This window comes from Lytechinus variegatus, chromosome 1 (assembly GCF_018143015.1).
Source record: "Lytechinus variegatus isolate NC3 chromosome 1, Lvar_3.0, whole genome shotgun sequence".
Taxonomy (NCBI): domain Eukaryota; kingdom Metazoa; phylum Echinodermata; class Echinoidea; order Temnopleuroida; family Toxopneustidae; genus Lytechinus; species Lytechinus variegatus.
In genome coordinates, this window is record NC_054740.1 from 6,159,769 (window position 1) to 6,184,723 (window position 24,955).

Sequence of the window (24,955 nt, forward strand, 5' to 3'; positions counted from 1 at the left end):
ATCAAGTTTTTGTTGCCCAGGTGGACTTGTTCTTTAAAGGGCGAGTCCACCTCATGGAAATGATTATTTGAATAGAGAATAGAGAGAAAAACACACAATAATGCTCAAAATTTATTCAAAATCAGAAGTAAAATATGAAAGTTATATTTTTAAAGTTTCACTTAAGCGATTAATTTTTCGGTGTTACACTTGTTTTTTTTGGGGGGTGGACTTAAATTAAAGGGGGTTTCAAGCCCAGTGTTATAAGCCTACATAACCTAGAAAGTCCTCGCCATGTCGATCCTAAGATGTTATTTGGCAAACCTCCAAAATACCCCTAGACAAGTCAAGGATTTCATCTATTCTTTCTTAGGTGAGAAAAGCACCAACCCCTTAAAAATTACGTTTCGGAAATGTATACTGGGAAAGTACCATGGTTTCAATAAAATTGCGAATTCTGGCACCTTAAATATATGAAGTTTTGTATGAAAAGCAATGAGAGCTTCAGTGTGCAGACAGCTAGCGTATCGCTCACAATGCACATGCTAATGGAGCGATCGCGTTCCTTTTGGGGGAACTGGTATGGCGGACAATAGAACTTGTGGGCTTCAAACAAAGGACCCTCCCCGCATATCCAGTTAGGGGAGAGATCAGTGGTTGAAATCTAATAAGAGTTTTCTTTATATTATTATCAATTCTGCAAATATTGAATTATATATTTATATAATGAATTACAAACAAAATACTGAGCGTGTGACATCATTCTCTATTTTCCACGCCGATGTGTTTCTCAATTCCTTTTTTAGCTACATGTCAGCAAAACTTCCAAATATAGTTACCGGTAATATGTTATTTTACATCCGATATTCATGAAATTTTAACCGTAACTAGGCCAAGGTACATGACAGATATGCAGGAGAACAAAGTCACAAAACATTGCGATGAGAGCATTTCACACTGCAAATATATCACATTAAACAACAGGGTAAAACAACAAGCTTAATATTTGTTGGGTTAGATATCTGGGCCCTCTGCAAGACCATAGTATGCTTATTGTACATGCATATACAGGCCTATAGCTCAATATGGTCATATTACTGTAGTACATATCTGACCAATGCAGTTTTTACTGTTGCATATCAAATGTTCACCAAGACTATGTATTTAAAGGGGTGGTCCGGGCTGAAAATATTTATATGTAAATAAATAAAAGTAAAATTCACTGAGCAAAATGCTGAAAATTTCATCCACATCGGATAGCAAATAGTGAAGCTATTAAATTTTATAGTAACATTTTGTGAAAACAGTTATATGCACATCGTCATGAATATTCATTATGTGGGCCGATGTCACATCCCCACTTTCCCTTTTCTTACGTTATTCATAAATGTTTTTTTTTCATATTTTCATACATGTATGTAAATGATGTGTCTCCATTATGACAAAATAAGTGGCGGCAATAAATACCTAATGCAAATCATTTATCAATCCTATTGTCTGACCATATACCATGTGACACAATAACATGCAGGTCTCCTCTGTACACCTACAACCCAAGTTTGATTAAAAAGTGACTTACGGTTGCAGAGTAACGTGTCATAAGAGAGTCTTGCATGTAAACTTTAACGTTGACCTGAAAATTACCTTTGACCTTTCCATGTGACCTCCGACTGCACCAAAAAATGCAGGTCCCCAGGTCCATCTACCATCTAAGTTTGGTTGAAAAATGACTTACAGTTGCGGAGTTGGGTGTCATAAGAGAGTCTTGCATGTAAACTTTAACATTGACCTGAAAATGACCTTTGACCTTTCCATGTGACCTCAGACTGCAGCATAACATGCAGGTCCCCCAAGTCCATCTACCATCCAAGTTTGGTTGAAAAATGACTTACAGTTGCGGAGTTAGGTGTCATAAGAGAGTCTTGCATGCAAACTTTTAACTTTGACCGTACCATGTGACCTCCGACTGCACAATAACATGCAGGTCCCCCTAGTCCATCTACCATCCAAGTTTGGTTGAAAAATGACTTATGGTTGCGGAGTTATGTGCCATAAGGTTTGTAACAGACAGACGACAGCCGACATTTGGATCCCTAAGTCTCGCCTTCACCTCTGGTGGGCGAGACAAAAATGAATAAGTATGACAATTCTTTTTTCAGAAAGGAAAAATGTCAGATAAAGCATTCATATTCTGCCATGGGTAACATTTCCAAAGGACAAAAACCCTGAAGGGAATAGAGCAAAACTGACCTCTTAGTCCATTCATCTGTTTGTGAACATTTGATGATCTTACTGTTGGTCTCATTCCACAGATCTGCTGTGTTGATTGTCTGCTCTTTAAACTCAAAATCTTTCATTTCACATTGAGAGCCAAAGTTCACAGAGAGCTTCAAGGCAAGGCATGGCCGATCACCTTAATTGTGATTGTGAAAATGTGAAATTATGTTCTCATAAATATTGAGAAGTTTAATTCAAACATATTCTGGCAAATATGATACTTAGATAGTATTGGATAGCTTAGAGGGGGATAGAAAGGCCAGGGACTAAACTAGCTTAACTGGCCATGGTCTAAGGGGTGGCTGAATCAGCCCCCTCCCCATGGCATTATGTGCATATCCATATTATCTTTTGATATTAGAGACGGATTGTTTTTACTTTTTTAATAGCTGGGGGGCTATTGTTCGCACGAGCATGGCAAATATTCACACAGGGGTAGAGTGTAATGGAATCTGTAAGGCTGTATGGTTATTTTTCTCAAAAATAACTTTTACATGAATTAACATTGCTAACCTATGTGTAAAATTAACTAAACATGGGCCCGTAACTGTTAATGTTCCATTCAAAGACTTTCTGAAGTACATGTATTCTGATAATGTCATTTAAACAATTGGTATCGGATTTGTTTTTCCGAACGCAGTTTTTTTCTTTTTATTTCTTATGTATTTTGTTGTTTTTTATGGAAATCATCGCCGATACTATTTCAGTCATAAATAATATAAAATCAATTGCTTTTAGTAACTAATAGTAAAAAATAATGATATATTTACCACTTTTGGCTACACACAGCCTTTGCATTGGATTTGCATAAGAATTCACATTTGGAGCAATTTCAAATCTGACATTAATGTTGCTCAACTTCAGAACTACAAACTCAAGTATTTCAAATCTGGTCTCAAAACTTGCAAAAGACTTAAAGTCAGCAACTAGCAAAGTAAAAAACATTTTGTGCGGCAGATTGATCACTAAAATCTCAAAGGGTCACAGATTCCCCCAGGTATTATAGGGTTATTAAGGCAAAAGAGCTTTTGTATGGTAGTATAATAGAAGTGTATTTTCTCACCAAAGTCAAAGACAAGCCACTGCTTGAAAAGGCCAGAATGTGATGGGATGAAGTTGACAGTAAGCTTGTAATGATCAGAATCATGAACTCTTAGTAGTCCACCAGGACATGTCTGTGGGTGAGACTCATTCTCAGGCTTAGATAGATGGAAGTAAGACCGATGTTCATCATACAGGAGGCCTACTCTCTTCAGTTTTTTCTAGCATAAAATATAACAGGATGAGTTTGTTGATCACCTTAAATACAGTATTTGTTCTTTGACAATCAGAGTCACCAGTATCCTCATATGTGTTGTCATTTGGATATCATGCTACCAGGTATTAAAGAATAAAGGAACCTATCTTCCCAGGAGCTCTTCTCCAGGAATGCTCTGTCCATCTATCTATTTCTCTCTCTACATATCTACAAGATTTTACTACGGGGCTAAAGTGACTACCCCCCCCCCCTTCAGATCTCGGTTGATGGTTGCGCAATGACCAAAAAAAGGACTTTCCATATGTGAAAGCCCATCTAAATCTTTGGTAAAGGATCAATAATATGAGGAAGCATCTCAAACATTTCAATCTTACAGAAGTGTAATTACATGTATGGTTGTGTTCTCTTTTATTTGTTTATTCTATGTGAAAAATTTGAATTGAATGTTATTATTTGAAAAGAAATATTACTTTATTATTTTTATTATTGTTTTTCTTTATTATTATTATTATTATTATTAATATTACTATTATTATTATTATTATCATTATTTTCATTATTATCATTATTATTAGTAGTATTTAATTATTACATGTATTATCATTATCATCATCATTATCGTTTGTGTTTTCCTGTTTAAAAGATCCATGCACGCAAAAAAAATAACAATTGATATATTGTAGAGACCAGATTAAACATACTTCACTGCTACAATGGAGATCCACATGCCATTGGATTGGATCAACTTCACCAGTATCCTTGGATGAGGTCAATTCTCGAACAACATCTGCAGCAGTTTGGCAATTCAATTCCAACCCAAATATATCCTCTGTTATCTAATGAATCATAAAGTGAAACAAATAAAACGCCTCTGGCAGTCTGAATTATGCAATTCAATATAGTTGCAGTGTTGACTTTGAAAAGTCTCAAATAATTATTCACAAAATAACAACATATAATAATAATATAATACTACCTTCACTGACCCTTAAAGACATTTGACCTCAACCATGTGACCTTGGATTTGTGCTGGATGATCAGTGATACGTGATTACTTTGATGTCCACATTTCATGAACAATAACCATAAAATTTCAAAGTTATGATAGCAATTCAACAATTACCCCAAACACAGCCAAAGTTTATTAACCCTGAATGACCTTTGACCTTGGTCATGTGACCTGAAACTTGCTTGGGATGTTCAGTGATACCTGATTTCTCTTATGTCCACGTTTTATGAAAAAGATTCAGAGTTTGAAGTTACTATGGTAATACAACAAATTTGTAATTAAACACCAACATGGCCAAAGTTCATTGACCCTATGACCTTCGACCTTAATCAAATGACCTAAAACTTGGACAGGATGTTCAGTAATACTTAAATGTCTAATCTTGATATTCCCTTTGCCAAATCATGTCCCATGGGATTCAAAATTTGCAAATTTTGTGGCTAACTTGGATTTTTCATGAAAATTAATCATTTTCATATTTTTTCACAGACAATGGGAAAATCTTAAAAGAATACGCTTTTCATCATTTTCTTGACAGTCCAGATAATTTTTTTTTATGGGAAATTATGTCAAAATTGCCAAGTTTGTGGTCAAAATTTTGCAAGTGCATTGATATCTTTCTGTTGTTTTTTTTCATAAACATCAACAAACAGTGCAAAATATCAGCATTCCACATGAAAGAGGATATATTAATGAGAATATTGATAAGCTTCATGACAGTCTTAATAAGGGTAAATACTTCCACATGTATCACTCAATATTGCGATGAAATGACACCAAGAAGCAACCTCCATGTCTAGTCAATGATACCGACTACAATGCGGTCGCTAGCATGCCTTTCAAGAGAGTAGCATAGATTATATCGATCTGGCATCACCTTTATTGGTGTGACTAACACACAGAAATGCATGTAATGTGTGTAGCGATGGAAAGGCATACATATAACTTAGATGAGTATGAGGGCAAAAGGCGATTTCTACATGTAACTTAAAGCAACTTTTACATTAGTCAGGGGCCTTAGGCCCGAAATTTGAAGTTTTGGGGACAGAGTTTACAAAAGCACCAAACTTTCCCTATGTTACTATTAGGTCAATAGCTTTATTTTTTCCCACAGAACATGGTGCTGAAAATTGCATCTTCATGCAAATATATGCTAATTTATGTAAATTAGCAGTAATTTATGCATGAAAGCCATATGCCAATAGGAATTAATTAATAAAAGTTAATAAAAAGAAACCAAACTTTAGGAAAATGTCTATCAGGTCGATAGCTTTATTTTTTCCCACAGAACATGGTGCTGAAAATTGCATCTTCATGCAAAAATATGCTAATTTATGTTAATTAGCAGTAATGCATGAAAGCCATATGCCAATAGGAATTAATTAATAAAAGTTAATAAAAAGAAACCAAACTTTAGGAAAATGTCTATCAGGTCAATAGCTTTAATTTTTCCCACAGAACATGGTGTTGAAAATTGCATCTTCATGCAAAAATATGCTAATTTATGTTAATTAGCAGTAATTTATGCATGAAGTCATAATGCCAATAGGATTTGATTAATAAAAGTAAATAAAGAGATACCAAAATTCAAGAAAGTCTCTTTTAGGTCAATAGCTTTAAATTTCCTTATCAAACATGATATTGAAAATTGTGTCTTCATGCAAAAATATGTTAATTTATGTAAATTGGAAGTCGATTTATGCATGAATAGTAAAACTTAGTAAAAAGGAATAAAAGGAAACCAAACTTAAAGAAATCTCTATCAGATCGATAGCTTTATTTTTTCTTATCAAACGTGCTATTGAAAATCCCGTCTTCATACAAAATATGCTAATTTATGTAAATTAGCAATTATTTTATATGTATAAATTAGTCCCATTCCAATGGGTATAAACAGTGGACAAGGGGCCAAACTTTTGAAGTACCTTTATTAGCTCAAAAGTTTCAATTTTACCAGCAAAACATGCTATTGAAAATCCTATTTCCATGCAAAAGTGTGTTATATTATGTAAATTAAAAATAATATATGTATGAAGCTGTATTCTAATGATTAAACAAATATTACATAAAGCATATAGCCGAATGCCAACCCAAACAGTAACAAAAATCGAGCCAGAGCAGGCAAGAATCGAGTCAGAGCAGCCAGAATCGAGTCGAATCAGTAGCCCGAATCCTCTGATTATTGCCAAATGACGATGTGAATAACGACCCTAATCGAAAGACTCTGCCCGAATTCGCCAAGTACGCCACCGAATTTCCCGAAAATGCGCCAGATTCTTTCGAAATGGGCTTACCGATTCGACAGCTATTCGGATGCCATTTTTTCTAATTTCTGGTCAATTCGTCTCGTCTATTTTATTCTTTGTATTCGAGTAATGATTCGTACGATATGGGAAGGCAAGAGTCGGACCTTTACTCTACGACTGATACGAATAGGTCTTAATCTTCCCAGAGTACCCCCAAATGTCTCCCAAAATCCAACCGAATTCCATCGGAATACATCCCGATGTGGCCCGAATGGAATTTGTCGTAGCCACATTCGGGAGTATTTTGGAGGTATTCGGCTGGTTTTGACCATTTTCATAACGAGCCGAATTCCTCCAAGAATATCTCCTAATCCCTCCTGAACTTTCCTGCATTTGGGGAGAACAGAGTGCTCCAAAGTCCATCCTTATGTGTATTCGGATGGATTTGCTGATTTGGTTCCGATTTAACCCATGTCTAGATGACAAACCAGAATAGGATGCAACTGTGGTAAACAGTCTCTGCAAACATTCAGATGATAACCAAAGTACAGTCGCAAGAATACATTACGTCAGTCCTGGTTTAAGCTAGGTTTACACCAAAATCTAATTCTCCCGAATAAATTCGGACTGATTCTGCCTGATTCACATGGATTAGAGAAGTTCCCCCAAATAGAGAAGAATGGGTCCTGAATATGTCGCGATTCAGCGTAGAATCGCCAGGAATTGACCAAATCAATTTTGGCCATCCCCAAAAAGCAGAATGCCAACACGAATAGTGGAAGACAGTGGTTCGGGACAGTTATGTCCAGAAATAAAACAAATCGTCCGAATCTGTCCAGACTCCAAATGCCTCCCCGAATCCAACCGAATGTCACCCGAATACATCTCAAATGTGGCCCGAATGAAATTTGTTTTGGTCACATTCGGGAATATTCTGGAGGGTATTCGGCTGGTTTTGAACAATTTAAAAATGAGCTGAATTTCTCAACGAACGTTCCCGAATTTCCTCGCATTTACGAAGGCAAAACAGAATATTTCTGAAACCACCAAAATACGTGTATATGGATGGATTCGCAGCTGATTCGGTTCCGTTCTAACCCTAGCTTTAAGCAAAGGGTTACACCAAAACCAAATTCGGATCAATTCTACTCAAAATGGCCTGGATTCAATACTTATTCATCTCGGATTAGGGGAGCTCCCGGAATCGATTCGGAAGGATCCGGGACTATTCTGTTCTCCCTCAACATCGGGAACATTCGTGGAGGGATTCAGCTTGTCTTGAAATGTTTAAAACCAGCCGAATATCCTCCAAAATACTCCCGAATGTAGCCATGACACATTTTATTCGAGCCACATTCGGGATGTATTCGGATGGAATTCGGTTGAATTAAATTTGGGGAGGCATTTGGACAATTATTTTAGGAAGTCAGTAGCTCTGATTCGGGAACTATTCCTGACCGAATTGACTCTGATTCGGTCTAAAATTGATTGAGAGAATTTGGTTTTGGTGTTACTTAGTTTTAGAGATAGAGATCAATTCATTAGCCAATAAAGAAAAATCACTGAAATTATTCAGGTCACCATCAAGGGACGACAGAAAAAGAAAAAAGGATCAGGTCTCTTTGCTCAAATCTGATGTGTCCCTGTTCTAAAAAAAATGTACATTGTTGTCAGAGGGGCAGACTTGGACAGCTTTATCTGACATGAGAATCATCCATATACCCTCCTCTTTCTGACAGGGGAAAACTCTACTTGGGAAAGAAATCTGACCTCTTGATTTGCTTTGTAAAGAAAGATGAAATACTGTTTATCTCTTCCATATGATTTCGGGGGGTTTTTTTATTGTGAAAGGGGTATGCACAAGATTTATAATTTGCATAAATTTGCATTTTAAACATGATACCCTCCTCTGGTTGCATGGAAAGTCACAATAATGAATGAATTGTGTTACAGTGTCTCATATGGATGGTGTGCTCGTCACTCGAAAACCTCAAAATATGATAGTTGATGAATTTTACACATATTTGCATAAATTTTGCATAAATTTGCATTAATTAACATTGAAAATTGATTTTTATTCTGGAACTGTATAGAATCAATCTAGATTTGATGCCCCATCAAAATAAATCCAAAATACCCCCCCAAAAAAAAAAAGAAATAGGCTTCTATATAAATGTTTAAGTCGGTACTATACACATACAGTAATTTACGGTGAATAGTGTGATTTTGCATAATTTTGCATAAATTAGCACTATGAAATATGATTCCAGTCATTGATATCGAGGCATCTATCAAGAATTAATGCTTTTGATACCGGTGACACATATAGAAAAAAAAATGTGATTTTGACAATTCTATATGTCGACATATGATAAAATATGTGTTTTTACATATCATTTGCATAAAATTTGCATAAATTAACCTTAAGAATTGATTGATATTCACCAATGTTTTAAAAATCGACCTGCAGTTGAATATTTAGCAAAAGAAGACCCAAATACACAAAAATTGGGCATTCAAAAATTATTTTTAGTGAGAAATGGCGAATTATGAGTTTTTTGCATAAAATTTGCATAAATTAGCATTTAAAAATAGGGTGCCCTTCACCGATTTGGGGGCACCCTATCTAGAATTAATGCTTTTGATACCAGGAACCCACATGCAAAAAATGGCGCTTTTGTAAATCCTGTCCCCAAAATTTTGCTAAGGCCCCTGACTATTAATGAAACCTCTTGGAAAATTTAAAGGAGGCATTGCATTGCATGTTGCTTGCAATAATGTTCGGGCATCTTAAAGTCCCGCAAGATCCTGCCGAAGGTACCCCACCCTTATCTTTAGCTTGACTATCAAAATATTGGCTTTTTAAAGCCCCCTACATGTATGTGGGAAAAATGATGTTAATTGAATTGAATTGAATTGAGCTGGTTTATTAAAAAAACAAAACATGCAGCCCCAAGGCTGATACTGCTTGCTTCACAAATAACATAATCAGCATGTCATACAGAAACTGAATCATAATATAATACAGCACAATTAAATGACACATTACTTAAAAAGTTACAAAATTAAAAATTTAGTTGTTGAGAAGGGAGGAGAATAAGGGACAGGAAAGAAAAGAATATAGAAAAGGGAAGTATGGGAAAGATAAGAATAAGCAGCATTCATTGATAATAAAATGTAAAAATAGAGACGTGCATAAATATTACATCCATATAAAAATTGACATTACAGTCTACATATTGCACATAAGCATGATAAAAATAATTTTAACTATAACTGGTTAAGAAGACGCACTACAGAGGGGATAGTTGAGGAGCGGTATCTTTCAGTTCTACAACGAGGCACAGTGATGTGTTGTGAGTTCCTAAGCTCACGGCAAGAGGTTTGGCGACGCGTTGGAGGTAGAAGATCACAATGTCGTGCTGATTGAACCAGTTTAAGAGAAAAAGATTCAAGAAGGGTGAGACGGCGAGAAGAAAGACTCTGGAGATTGAGGTGAGTAAGAGCGCTTTCATACGAGTACTGGTATCCAAGGATGATACGGCACACGCGTTTCTGCACTTTCTCCAGACTGGAAGCCAACTGTTGAGAGATTGATGTGGACCAAGCTGGAGAAGCATATTCTAGTAGAGGTCGGATGTAAATCGAATAGATGAGAGCCAGATCATCACATGAAACACCCAAACGACGTAGCCGACACAATATGTACAGTCGCTTACCGGCACGTGAAATCATGTCTGACACTTGTGAATTCCATTTTAAATCTGATTGTACTATAACTCCGAGGATTTTCTGAGAAGTGCAATTGGGGATAGCCCTGTGGTCAAGGAACAGGGTTTGCTGGGCTGACTGAGTGCGCTTGAAGGATACAAGCATTGACAAACATTTGCTTGGATTCGGTTTCACATCATTTAATTTGCACCACTCTTCAAGATGGTGAAGAAAAGGTGTTAAGGCTATGTAGCAAAAACACTTATTCTCTTAAAATCACTTGGAAACAATGAGTAGACTTTTCTCTATCAACCACATTAAAGAAGTGTTGGCACAACAAAGCCTACCCCCTCAGGGGTCCGCTGAAGTCACACCACAAATTTTTCTCTCTTTATTTGCCAATTTCTTGGAAAATTCGCCATTTTGGAGCCCAATTGAGGTAAAACACATTTCTGCTTTGCAGTAACCCAATTTTATACCTTTGAAACCACTTGGAAAAGAGAGAGTAGACTATCCTACATCGGCTACATATAAAGAAGTGCTGGCACAGAGTCACAGACTGTCCAGAAAAAGATTACAATTGATCTCTACTATCTAAACCATAGTGAAAAGCATATTAATTTTAAGATTTTCCCATTGTCTGTGGAAAAAATATAAAAAATTGATTTTCATGAAAAATCCAAGATTGCTGCCAAAACTGACAATTTGAACCCCATGGGACACGATTTGGCAAAGGGAGCATCAAGATTCAGTAACTACATGTAGACACTTCAGGCAATACAAAGAAGTTGGTTAAAAAATACATATCATGATTGTGCACAGGAAGAACCCCCATTTTCGACTAGATCATAAACTGGTAAGGTCCACCAACAAGGCAAAAGCGATTTTGTGTCTCTCCCACGTATGAAAATAACCAGAAATATTGTGATTCGCGAGGGCATGCAACAGAATTGTATCGAAACTTCATTGTAATATGGCTGGGATGGAATAACACTTGCCTTAAGAGCCTTGCACGTAAATTTTATTGTTGACTTGAAAATGACCTTTGACCTTATCATGTGACCGCCGACTGCAGCATAACATGCAGGTCCCCCAAGTCCATCTACCATCCAAGTTTGGTTGAAAAGCACCTTACGGTTGCGGAGTTAGGTAGGGTTGACCTGAAAATGACCTTTGACCTTATTGTGTGACCTCCGACTGCAGCATAATATGCAGGTCCCCCAAGTCCATCCACCATCCAAGTTTGGTTGAAAAGTGACTTACGGTTGCAAAGTTAGGTGTCATAAGAGAGTCTTGCATGTAAACTTTAACGTTGACCTGAAAATGACCTTTGACCTTACAATGTGACCTCCGACTGCAGCATATCATGCAGGTCCCCCAAGTCCATCTACCATCCAAGTTTGGTTGGAAAGTGACTTACGGTTGCGGAGTTAGGTGTCATAAGAGAGTCTTGCATGTAAACTTTAACGTTGACCTGAAAATGACCTTTGACCTTACAATGTGACCTCCGACTGCAGCATATCATGCAGGTCCCCAAAGTCCATCTACCATCCAAGTTTGGTTGAAAAGCGACCTACGGTTGCGAAGTTAGGCGTCATAAGAGAGTCTTGCATATAAACTTTAACGTTGACCTGAAAATGACCTTTGACCTTACCATGTGACCTCCAACTGCAGCATAACATGCAGGTCCCCCAAGTCCATCTACCATCCAAGTTTGGTTGAAAAGCGACTTATGGTTGTGGAGTTATGTGTCATTAGATTTGTGACGGACGGACGGACGACATTTGGATCCCTACGTCTTGCCTTCACCTCTGGTGGGCGAGACAAAAACTCTGTAATGAACCGTCTTCTACTGGGGGGGCCTGGAACCCACCATCATTGCTTAATGTGGTATTATTCCATTGTGCATGACAGCCCACATGTTAATTCAGGACATACATGTATTTATTTTGAGTCATAATATAATGGTTAAATGACCAATATCAAAACTGGATTTAACACCATACCCAACCCCAAACCTAACGTAAGACCCTAATGCAACCCTAACCCTACAGAGAAATTGATGCAAGAGCAAATGTTGTGTCACCAATATGATTCCATACACATTCACTGAAAATTGTGTTTCTAGCCAAAGTTCATTTAATTAATGTATGATTATTCAAACTTTTTAATGATGTACAAGGGTAAATTTTGGGGTAAACTAAAATAAATTTATGATGATTTTCATTTTAAAATATTACAGGAAAAACTTCACATAAAAACAATAAAATACACAGCATGGTCAAAGTTCATTGTCCCTAATTGACCTTTGACCTTGATCATGTGACCTGAAACTCATGCAATATGATCAGTGATGCTTGATTACCCTCATGGCTATGTTGCATGACATAGCTCCAAATAAATTCAGAATTTTCATGACATTTCAAAATCTTAACCTTGGTAAAGATTAAAATGTTGATGACACCCACTTGTATGTCTCTATTTTACTATACAGGCAAAAAAAATATATAGAATAAAAAGATTAAGTGTATTTATAGACTATACATGTGTGGATTACGCTACTTTCTACCATTATACAACTATCTGCCACAATCGCACAATGGAGCGATCAATGGTCATGATTTAAAGGGGGACCATAATGCCCCCCCCCCCATGTTACATGGGGGAGGGGTATACATGGCCAGAAATACTCTAGGACTGATAAGAATTGTTCATTCAAGACATAATTCCTTACCACATCTTCTACATCCTCAGTAGACACTTTCTCCTCAACTAGATTATCCAACCAAGAATATAACTTCATCTCCCTGGCTTTTTTAAGTTTCATCACACGGTACTCGTGCCTAGCTTTCCATTCCATCAACTCGTCCATGCTATGTGCATAGATGCACTCATTTTCTTCCTTGGTTCTCCCAGAGTGTTCACACTCCTTCGTAGCATTTCTAGTAAAAGAACAAAAATAGAGTGAAGATAATCAAATCAAATGGATAAGTGAAAGTTTGCCAAATTAGAAATATATTGCAAAATTTAACTTCTACAATTTTCAAAAACTATAATTATCTAATCCGATATCTTCATTCATGAACCATTTTTAATTCTGATTCATTTATTGGATCTCTTAGCGACCGTGGCAATAAAAAATTCCCCCACAGCCTTCGAGTTTATGATCCCAAAATCAAAACCGATCAATCACTCCAATATACAATATTGATGTATTAATCAGTACTTTAATTATCTTTTTTCTGTACACAATGAATAATATGACTTTTGACCTAATTAACCAGAAACTGCAATCAGATCATCAATGCTCCCATATGTATACATAGGCAAAGTTGGAAACTCATTAGCCTCGCCTGCATTGTGAGATTTAATACAGCAGCAGTGCCAACTTTGATGCATTTGATAATAAAATACTAAGTTTGCTGATATCAAAAGACATTTGACTTTAGCCTAGTTCTTCATTCATCTGTTTACCAATTCTTGGTAACAATTTAATTTCTATGCATTCCGTTCGATAGGGACTTTCAATATTATCCTGAATATTAAAATAGCTTTGGTTAAGTTGTTGATGTTCATACCTCACTATTGTCCAAGTTCATTGACCCTAAATAAACTTTGACCTTGATCATGTGATCTGAAACTCATGCAAAATGATCAGTGATACTTAGATAATCTTATGTCATGTTTCATGAAATAGGTCCAGATACTTTCTAAGTTACAATGACATTTCAAAAACTGACCAAGGTTAAAATTTCATTGTTAATACCCCAATGTTCATTGACCCTAAATGACATTTGAACAGGTGACCTGAAACTGAAAATGATCACTGATATTTGATTACCGGTACCTTTATGCCCCAACTTCAATAAATAGGTCCATATACTTTCTACATATTGAAGGCATTTCAAAAACTTAACCTGGGTTAAATGAATATTTCAATCTTGATGAAAACGCCATCGCCGTTAGAAAAGCAGCACCTATAGTCTCGCTCTGCTATGCAGGCACGACAATTATCACTCCGTGAATAGGAGCCATTAATACTAATATTTTCTTTTTTTCAAACTCACTCTTTACACATCTCATAGCAACCATCTTGGACCAGGTTCGGGGGATCTCGTTCCTTCCAGAGACGATCAGAATCAGAAAAGATCTTTGCCTTATGAGCATCAGTGACAAGATGATTCTCAAACTCTGTCTTTGACGTAGAGGAAAACTTGCAGAAAGAGCAAATGTGCTGTGGTTTCTCTTCTGGTTTAGGGATGGGTGTGCTTACTGCCTCAGCTTGCTGTTGCAAGCCAACCACTTCTTCAAGCTTGGTGACTGGTCAAAAATTAAACACAATTGGCGATTCCAAGTGTAGTGTTGGTTAGTTCTAGAAAGTGTTAATAGTAAACTGACCACAATAGCAAATGACTGTTATATAAGTTTATATCAATCAGAAGAAGAATAACTTTACATTTGATTGCATTGACTACAAAATTCAATCAATCATGGAAAGGAAGCACACAATCAATCGCAAACCTTTGTGTTACTGGACCCTGGTGACGGGAGGCCATGCACTAAATCTTTAAAAAGTTTGGTGCTGTTGCTGGTGTACAAATCAACCCAACACACACAACACTTAATATGACCTGGGGCTTGTAACACAAAGCTTAGCAATGATCTTAGACACATTTTTCTACGATTGATTCCATTGACTATACTGTACAATCAAACATGAACATCAAGTGTATGATTAATCGCTAACTTTTGTGTTACGGTACCCTAGGGGTGCTTCGAACAGCTTTAACCCTGGCTCAGAAATCTGTACTGCACTGAAATCATTATTAATCATACATAAAATGATAATTCTGTAATTTTATTTTCTGGGAAAATATTTAGCAGCAAACTCTAATTCACTTTTCCGAGGTTAACTTGACAAACAAAAATATTGTCAGTCTATATTTTTCACTCTGTGTTTTCTTAACCCCATACTATTGCTATAAAACCCTGTACTATCCTTAATCCCAGACTATTTTTTCTTTCTTTTCACACAGGCAAAAATGTGGAAGCGCCGTGGGGTAGCAGTTCTGACTCTCGCCTTGTAATCAGAGGTCATGTGCAAATCCCACCATGGCCTAGCACCCTTTGACAAGGTGTCAATCCACACTTTGCCACTCTCATCCAGGTGCTAATTAGGGAAAAAACGTCATTGTGGTTTGTTTTGCATGTGTGTGACCAAAAGGCTGTTAAAAGCTATGAATGCAGTGACCAAGTAATAATAATTAAGAATCGCTTTGAGCAGTCGTAGACTGATAAAGTGCTACATAAAAACCAATTATTATTTTTATTAGTATCTGTCAAAGCGAAGGAAAAGCTTGCTTTTCTCACATAATTCAGTAATTCCGGACTAGCAGTAGCCATTCTGCACTTATATCAGATTGGAGCATACATTGAGCATCATACTTGGCTAGGCAGAGTTTCTTTTCCAACAGTGATTCTTAATCCAAGACTATAAGTCATAGCACCGCTATTGTTTGGCTAACCCTGCTATTTTGCAGGACTATAAAAATGTACTGTAGAATAGGTTAGGTTACGCCGTTTTGCAAAAACACTGTGTGGAAATAAAATTGGCTAAGCTTAACCCTGTACTAGAGGTGGGGCTAAATTGCAATTTAGCCCTATCTTCAGTACAGAGTTAAGGAAATTTTTCCAGTGTAATAGCATCATATTTATATACCTTCTGATCTGAATTCCATTTATACAAAACTTACTATCATGTCGTTTCTGGTACTCCCACAACTGAAGTTCCTCTTGTGTATGAGGATGCATGCAGGCTGTTCTGAATACGCTTTCCTGAGTACACTTTTTTCCATACCGACACAGATTCAGTTTGGTGTTTGGCCACAGCCGTGGATGGCGGGGATGGACACAAACCCATTGCTTGTCTTTAGAGGACCATACAACATACACAATGTTTGCTTTCCAGTAGTGTCGGTTAGTCCCACTCCCACTGCAGTATGAACGGCTCTTCGGGTTTTGTTGCTGAATGGAGGATGGATTCACTCGCAGGCATCTACCACAAGCGCGCTGAAATGAATGACAAGTACTGATAATTTGCATTTAACAATACAGCATCTATCATTACAAGGGCTTGTCTCCAATATTAGATGCCAAATTACTGTATGAAGTAACTGTACGAATCATAAAAATCCAGGTGAAAGAAACTTGCATGTGCATGGCATTTAGTAATCAGGCTTGCAGGGATTTTATGCAATCCTTTGTTCTACAAAATATCACAAGCAGTCAATTGATCCTCATAACACATGCGTTCCCCATTGAGTAAAGTGCCTGCAATGTGTGGAGATAGATCTGCTTTACACATTAGCATATTCACTCACACACAGTCACTATTAACATGTAAGCACTGACTCACAAACTCTAGTTTTGTTGTAGCAAATGAAAATGAACTTATTCAAATTTGTGAGGCCTTGTCAAAAGGCTACTTTGAGTTGATATTTTTGGCAAATAGATATCTTTAGATTTTTACATCATTCACTGATTCAGCATATTCACAAGTCATTCTAAAGATTCTGGTAGTGTTTTCTTATGCAGCAAGAGAAATGTACAGACATGAAATTCAGATTATAATGGACACTTGACATCACGAAAATGCTGAATGTTTCGGCTTATAACATACATGATAATGGTTGTATTGCTCCAGGACTGAAAATTTTTTATTTTTCTTTGTTTTCATTTTTCATGGGTATAGCTGGACGTAAAAAGGCTTTTGTGTGGAATAATATACATGTATTTTGTCAATTTCACTTTTTTCCGCTTCAGGTAGGGTCTTCCACAAAGAAGGTTCTTCAATATAGACCAAAACATATATAAAATGAAACAGGAAAACTACAAAGATTTTAAACTCCTATTTCTTTTATTCTCTTATGAATCTGTCCAATAAATTCAGCATGCCAGAGAACCAACTACTAATTTGCAAAACATTTTCAGAACAGTGATCAGTGATGCATGATCCCAGACACCTGTATCATTTCAAGATTTTTAAAGTCACTGCCAAAGGACTTACCTTGATAGCATGGGAAAAGGGGACTTTGGTTCTACAGGATTCAACAGCAATCGCACGAGATACAGGAGGCGGCTCCTTCTGAATGCTGCTGCTGGTTACTTTGTCACTATTGGTAGTGATGTCCCATGTGTTTTGGTATGGGTTCATTAGATCCTTAGGGTTGGACAGTGGTGAACCAGACAGTAGGTATTCTGCTGGTTGATTTAGTTCTATGCAAGCATCAATAATCTCATCCCGATGTTTACCAAGCCTTGCTTCTAACCACCAGACCTCTGCCTCTGCCTGGCTGTGAGCAAACTGACAAGAATCTTCTCTCTCACATCCATACAGCCTATCAATGTAACGACACACAGCCCTAGGCTTATGCATCACCCTGAAAGGACGCTTACGAATCTTGGTGAATCTTCCATGCCCGATCTGATGAATAAGGCTTCTGTTGATCATGGAGTGGTTTTGTTTGTAGGAGCAGACTTGAGGATTATTCTGATGCGGTGGGCTTATCTTCATAGGTTTACATTCAAGACATTGTGAACAGACTATAAGGAACTTTCCCCGAATCTGTTTGAGTTCATTCAGCAATGCCTCATCCGACCTTACTTTAGATTGTCCAGGAATGTTAGGAAACGTCTGTGAGTTGTTGCCATCAATGTGCAATGACCTACGAGAATTGCAAACAGAAGAAGCACTGGATGTTCCCATACAAGATGGTACGTGTATGGCAGTTTGCCAAGCAGGCAATCCAGCAGATTTGTTTAAGTTACTTCGGTCAACACTTCTGCTCTGATTAGAACATGGAGAGGAAACTCTGAAATTGCTTCTTTGTTGGACACTGTTAGCATCACTAACAAGAATTTCAAATTGATTCTTCAAAGGCATCGGAGTTGATACAACCTCATACATCTCTTTGCTATCACCTTCATCCTGCAGAGATGGTGTATTGGCATCTTCATTCAGAAGTGAGGAATTTCCTACATGCGATGTCTGCAGACTTCCACTTTGTGATCTAACTTCACTATTGCTCCCGATCTTGGGATCACCATAATCATGAGATACCTGACTTTGTCTTCGAGGTTTTGCACCATTGTTACTCCAACTCCTGATGTCCATATGGTCTTGTGAGGCAAGACTTTTGCTTCTTGATCTGGCAGGAGTATTAGTCTCACGGTTAGACTTTCCATCATAGCAATGTCCCAGAGACTTCAAGAGAGCTATCACATCATCTCTTGGAAACCTGCCTGCTCTTTCAGCTTTCCAGATATCTTGTTCTTCCCTGCTGTGACAATAGCAGCAATCCAGTTCCTGCAATTCATTTGAAAAAAAAAGCATGGAAGAATGAATAATTATGCTGATTTATGCATGATATTAGGATTAGGATGGACATCTGTAAACAAACCCCCGCACTTCTAATTAATTGGAACTATTTGTAAAATTCTGATCAAATGTAAATGTAAAGTAAAGAAATCAAAGCCAAAATCTTCAGTTTTAAACTTTCTATATTAACAATTTTCTTTTTCATAGAAAATGTTCGCGACAATTGTTCAATCATAAACAACATGATATCAATTTATTTCATTCAGTATAGTAGAAATAATGACACGAGTTTTGGCTGGAAACAAAATTCACATAATTGGATTTGTTCATGAAATCACATTTTCAACAATTTTCTAAGACGTTGCATAATTTTTGAAATGCATAGATGGGTGTTGCAAATTTGGTCTCAAAAGTTGCCTAAGATTTGGAATATAGTCATGAAACATCAAGAGCTACATGTAGATCACCCAATGACCAAAATTCTTACTGAGGACTGATACGGTTCATAGGGAAGTCAATCTCAATAAACAGTTGACTTGAATAAAAAAAAATACAAACTAAAATTAAGAGAATAATGCTAAAATCTCATAAAAATAATAAGAAATTTGACATCCAAATTTTCGCTTATTTTCTACATACCAGTCACAAATTTAACACAGAGAGCCAACAATGCCACCCACTCACTATTTATTTTGTACTTAATTGTATGAATTATACAATTTGCCAATCTCTGCAAATCTGACAAAACTCCTCATCAGGTCAAAATAGGTTGCACTGACAATTCCACATATCCTTACTATAATAATTTGGCTAATCTTGTGTGTCCTTCCGTTTGTTTGAAGCAGCTTTTCTCCGTGGTTTTCCACTCAATAGAGCTGGAATTTTTTCTAAACATGGTTAAATTGTCCACAGATTGTCATGAGGGGGGTTGTCTGTGGTATTTTGGTCGCATTATTTAAAGTTTTTTACAATTCGTAACTTTTTGGCATTCCTTTTCGCAGCCCTGGGTATAGCTTCGAAGTTCCCAGTCCCTTTTACCTCTCTCGGGTCAGCGAAATACAAAGCGTGCATGCCATCATGCCGACAGTCGACCGGGTATGGTACAGTATACGATACATACTCATGCGCTGGCTGCATTATATGCATGTGTGTGCGGCGCTGCTGAAATGGAAACAACGGCCGATGTCCTCAGTGGTTAGGGTTACCGTACCGGTGAGTATGACTTTCTGACACACCTATTTATTTATTTTATTAATGATAAATTTGTTACTTAAAAGGCTCAAGATCTAGAAATCTAGGCATTATCGTGATATTGGGAACCACCGTTCACTTCATTATTTCATACAGCAGTGCTTTATTCAGTCACACGCACGGTTCCCCATTTCCACCTCCATTCACTTCGTACACAAGTGCGTGTACACAAATCTACGAGTGGTTCCCAAAAACACGATTTGGCCGAAATCTATAGCCTAGCCCTTGCCTAGGCCTAGGCTACTATCAAATGCTGGTCATAAGTGGTAAGAAAGTAAAACTTGAAATACCTCAACCTCATCTATAGGAAATTTCTATGCACTTACAGTAGCTTCACATTTTTCTCTCAATTAAAATTATTCCCCTATGTCAGCATCGTGGAGTAGCCCCTTTATAAACAATTTCAGATTAAAAAAACAAAAATTACTAGATTTTTAGCTCATAAAAATACATGCATTATTCAGGTCATCCTCTTCTGTTCACATTGATAACATTAAAATTCTTCACTTTCATGTTGTAATAAGCTTTCCAATATAAAATGATGTCAATTTCTTTGAAATTCAACTTTATAAACAATCTCGCATATAACATGCATGATATCAAACTCTTTGGATTCCTGTATGATTTTTTTGTTTGTTCAATTTTGTTTATCTTTGATTCATATTCAAATATCTGTATTTACATCAGACATCTTTCTGGTTGCTTAGAGATTCATAATTTTTTTTTCAAAATCATTGCAAAAGTATGTGCCATTGTTGTATTTCATTTGTATCTTTAGCCTTAACAATGTCTCTAAATAGCCTACATGACATTTATGGTCTTGCTGCTTAGTACCTGATGGTTTTTTCTGTGAATATTAAACATTATATTTCCAAAGTTTCAAGAGTTTTTGTACAAAACAAGCTCTACCTTTTTAAGACAATTTAGTCTAACATTCTGTTGTACAAAAAAATTACATGTGGATAGTTTTATGTCAAAACAGTAATGAACAAACTGAGTAAAAAATGGTTTATCATTCAGTCCTTTATTTTGACATCATAACATGCAAATATTCTGATCCAATCTGTACACTGTATCTTGACTTCAATTGACACGTTTATATTTTGTTTGACATGAATTTTGCAACTTTCTTTTGTTTTAATGTAGATAGTTTATTGTAGATGTAGACATGAAGATGACAGAGTGAAAAAGCTTTATCCCTCAAATAACCAATGCAATGTATCTACCGAAGTTTCAAGAGTTTTTGTACAAAACAAGTTTTACCTTTTTAAGACAATTTAGTCTAACATTCTGTTGTACATATATTACATGTAAATTGTAGATAGTTTTATGTCAAAGCAGATATGAACATACTGAGTAAAAAATGGTTTATCATTCAGTCCTTTATTTTGACATCATAACATGCAAATATTCTGATCCAATCTGTACACTGTATCTTGACTTCAATTGACACGTTTATATTTTGTTTGACATAAATTTTGCAACTTTCTATTGTTTTAATGTAGATAGTTTATTGTAGATGTAGACACGAAGATGACAGAGTGAAAAAGCTTTATCGCTCAAATAACCAATGCAATGTATCTACAGTAAAAAAAAAGATATCTAAAACATCTAAAAAAAACATTTAAAAAGCCCATAGCCATACAAATCTTATTTTTTATCACAATTAACATCTAAAACCTTTTCTTCTCTCTCTCTCTCGCTCTTTTGTATTCTTTAATTTCTCTATCTCTCTCTTCATCTCTCTCTGATTTTCCCACTGTCCCTCACATTCATTTTCCCAACTGTCTCTCTCATTTTCCCCACTCTGTCTCTCTCATTCATTTTCCCACTGTCTGTCTATCTCTCTCTCATTCATTTCCCTGTGTGGGTCTCTTTCATTTTCCCCTCTGTCTCTCTGTCATTCATTTTCCCCACTGTCTCTCATTTTTCCCATTCTCTGTCTCATTTTCCTCACTGTCTGTCTGACTCATTTTTCCCACCACTGTTTCTGTCTCACTCACTTTATCACCCCCCCCCCCTTTCTCTCACTCTCACTTCTTTTCGACATCCTGCCATACTTATATATGATTGAGCAACCTTTAATTTAAAAAGTACAAACAACCGCAGTCTAATGTACATTGTAAGGTACATGTGCAATGTACTTACATATTTATTTCTCACCCAATAATGTAATCATAACATTTCTATATCACAATAATTGCCTCTTGACTGCTTACTGAATACACCGCGTTCTAATACATTTTTGCATTTTATAGTTAGATTTGGATTTCACTCTAATGATTATTGAAGTTCTTCCTCCAGTTCAACCCAAGATGGTTAACTTAATTGAACCTCCTATCTATATATGTTTTGATGTCGCCCTGCGTGGCTGACATGTGGTAGCTTAAGCTCTGATATTTTACATGTTTTTCACTGTTATATTTTTTGGTACTTTTGGTGTTATAGTTGTATCATGCAAATTTGTTATATGCATGGATTCATTTGGCCAAATTTTGAATCATTTTTTCCAATATTGGTGTGATCTTTGACATAAGATTTTTTTGCTTTGGTTTTGATTTGAGCTTCTCTGTATATGTAAGCCATTTTGTACATGTAGATTGTGTATTGTATGTCTACTGCCTACACATACACTGTACTTGGTGCTCACCATTCATGTTCATTCAGCTTTAAAGGCTATTGTATTGTTCAAGTATAAGCATTGGTATACGCGGCGCATTAAGGAAGCGATCCAGATCCGTTTGCACCCGAGCAATATCAACAGGGACAGCGGCATTGAGATCCCTGATGAATGGTTACCTACCATCCGACGGCATACTGCATCCACGGTTCACAGCGCGCGGCGCCCGCACCAGCGGGTGCCTGACACCAGCGCGGACGCTGATTGGCCGGCTGCATCGGCCAATCACAGCGCGCGGTGCACGCCCGAGCGGGCACCAAGCACCAGCGCGGACCCTGATTGGCCAGCGGCTCCGGCCAATCACAGCGCGGCTCACGCCCGAGTGGAGCCGGACAATAGCTCCCGACGCTATATAACCCGTGCGCAGCAGCGTCTTTGCTCATTGCCTGACGAAGTCTAGCAGCTTGCAGACGAAACGTCGCTTTCCTACTACGTTTGCTACATCGTGAGACAACTGGTTATTTCTTCTACTCAATAAGTCATTGATCCTAGCATTACAATGGAGCTATTGAGACTTTGGTTCATCTTTAACATTCTATTTACTGCTCAAATCTCAACTGCAGCTGTGCCACATCATGTACATGAACATGGATATCTTCACACTTCAGTATCCTGGATTCATTGCAAGTACTTGAAACACCACCAGCCATATTACCAGAATTCAACGGCAACATTCCAGTTCCAGTTATTGAAGTCCGGCGACGTCAACCCCAACCCAGGACCAACAACCGAAAACGCTCCTGGAGAGTATTTTGCCCGTAAGCTACGTGTATCTGCGAGCACATCTTACAATGGAACTAATGGACAAATTGTTTATGACAGAGATTTTCTTCTGCAGTGTAACCCTGCATGGAAACATTACAATCCTGAGGTGGTTACAAATGGACTATCGAACATTGCTCACAAAACAACGAAGAACAGGGGCATGCTCCATGAGAATTTATGGCTTCGGATCAAAGAACTTGGCATCCAGACACGTTTTCGAGGTAAAAGAGGAGGCCAGAAAAGGGATTCTGCAAACAGCTGTAGTCGAAAGAAGCGACGAAGGAACAACATCAATCTTAAAACAGTGTCGCGTGTTGATAACAATCTTGTAAGATCTAGTTGCAACGTCTGTTTGTGGAACGCACATTCTGTAAGAAATAAAACTACTTATGTTACTGAATATGTTAATGAACATAATATTGATGTTATGTGCATTACAGAAACCTGGTTGAGTAATCAGGAGGATGATGTAGTGATTGGGGAGTGCACTCCTATAGGATATACTTTCATTAACTCTCCAAGAGGGGCACGTAATCGTGGAGGAGGGATTGGAGTACTGTATAAAAGCATGCTCAAATTAAAGATTAAGAAAATAGATTTTAGGTTTTCCACATTTGAACATGCTCATATTACCGACTTGTCAAGCTCTATCAATTTTTTCATTGTCTATAGACCACCCCCTTCTTCAACAAATAGATTCACAAGTTCTGACTTCTTGAAGGAATTTGATGAATACATATGTGAAATATCACTATGTCCAGGAAAATTGGTGTTATTAGGTGATTTCAATGTCCATTGGGAAGACATGAATAAAAATGATGTGCTTCACATGAGGAACACCATCTCTTCGGCTGGGTTCATTCAGCATGTCCAAGGCCCAACCCACAATCTTGGTCATACTTTAGATCTAGTTTTTACCAGAGATGATTCAGTTATCTTACAGTGTCACACATTTGACACTTGTATTTCTGATCATTATATGATTCATTTTTTACTGGCTCATCAGAAATCTGACCCAGTCTCTGTTACTTCTTCCGTACGTAATTACCGCAAGATTGATAAAGCTCAATTCAGTAATGCTTTACTTGACTTAGTTTCATCTCAACCAGAAGATTTAGATAATGTGTCTCTTTTTGACTGGTATGTTTCTGGCGTCACTAAGGTACTGGATACCTGTGCACCATCTTCAACCAAGTCCCGCCCTCTGAAGCGACGTAGACCCTGGTTTAATCAGTCTGTACTTGCTGCTCGCCAGCACCGACGTAAAGCAGAACGTAAATGGCGTAAAACACGACTAGAGTCAGATCGCTCATTGTTCATAGAAAATCATTGATACCGCTAAAGGAGATTTCTTGAAAGATAAGTTAGGTTCGTGTTCTGTCAAGGAGGTATAGGGCAATTC

General features: G+C 37.2%; 1 protein-coding gene across 4 annotated transcripts in view; it reads right to left on the reverse strand.

Moving 5' to 3' along the window:
- Positions 1-24,955, reverse strand: part of LOC121414569 (helicase with zinc finger domain 2-like) — a 147,270-nt gene that overhangs the window by 72,442 nt on the left and 49,873 nt on the right. For all 4 annotated transcript variants that reach the window (XR_005969913.1, XM_041607789.1, XM_041607775.1 and 1 more), the window contains 7 exons: positions 17,547-18,845; positions 16,234-16,549; positions 14,548-14,800; positions 13,215-13,422; positions 4,216-4,350; positions 3,320-3,518; positions 2,230-2,392 (listed from right to left, as the gene is read on the reverse strand). Coding sequence is in view for 3 of the 4 variants with exons in the window: in XM_041607789.1 (XP_041463723.1) it covers positions 2,230-2,392; positions 3,320-3,518; positions 4,216-4,350; positions 13,215-13,422; positions 14,548-14,800; positions 16,234-16,549; positions 17,547-18,845 (2,573 nt within the window). In the remaining variant the exon portion in view is untranslated. The remainder of the gene's footprint in view (positions 1-2,229; positions 2,393-3,319; positions 3,519-4,215; positions 4,351-13,214; positions 13,423-14,547; positions 14,801-16,233; positions 16,550-17,546; positions 18,846-24,955) is intronic.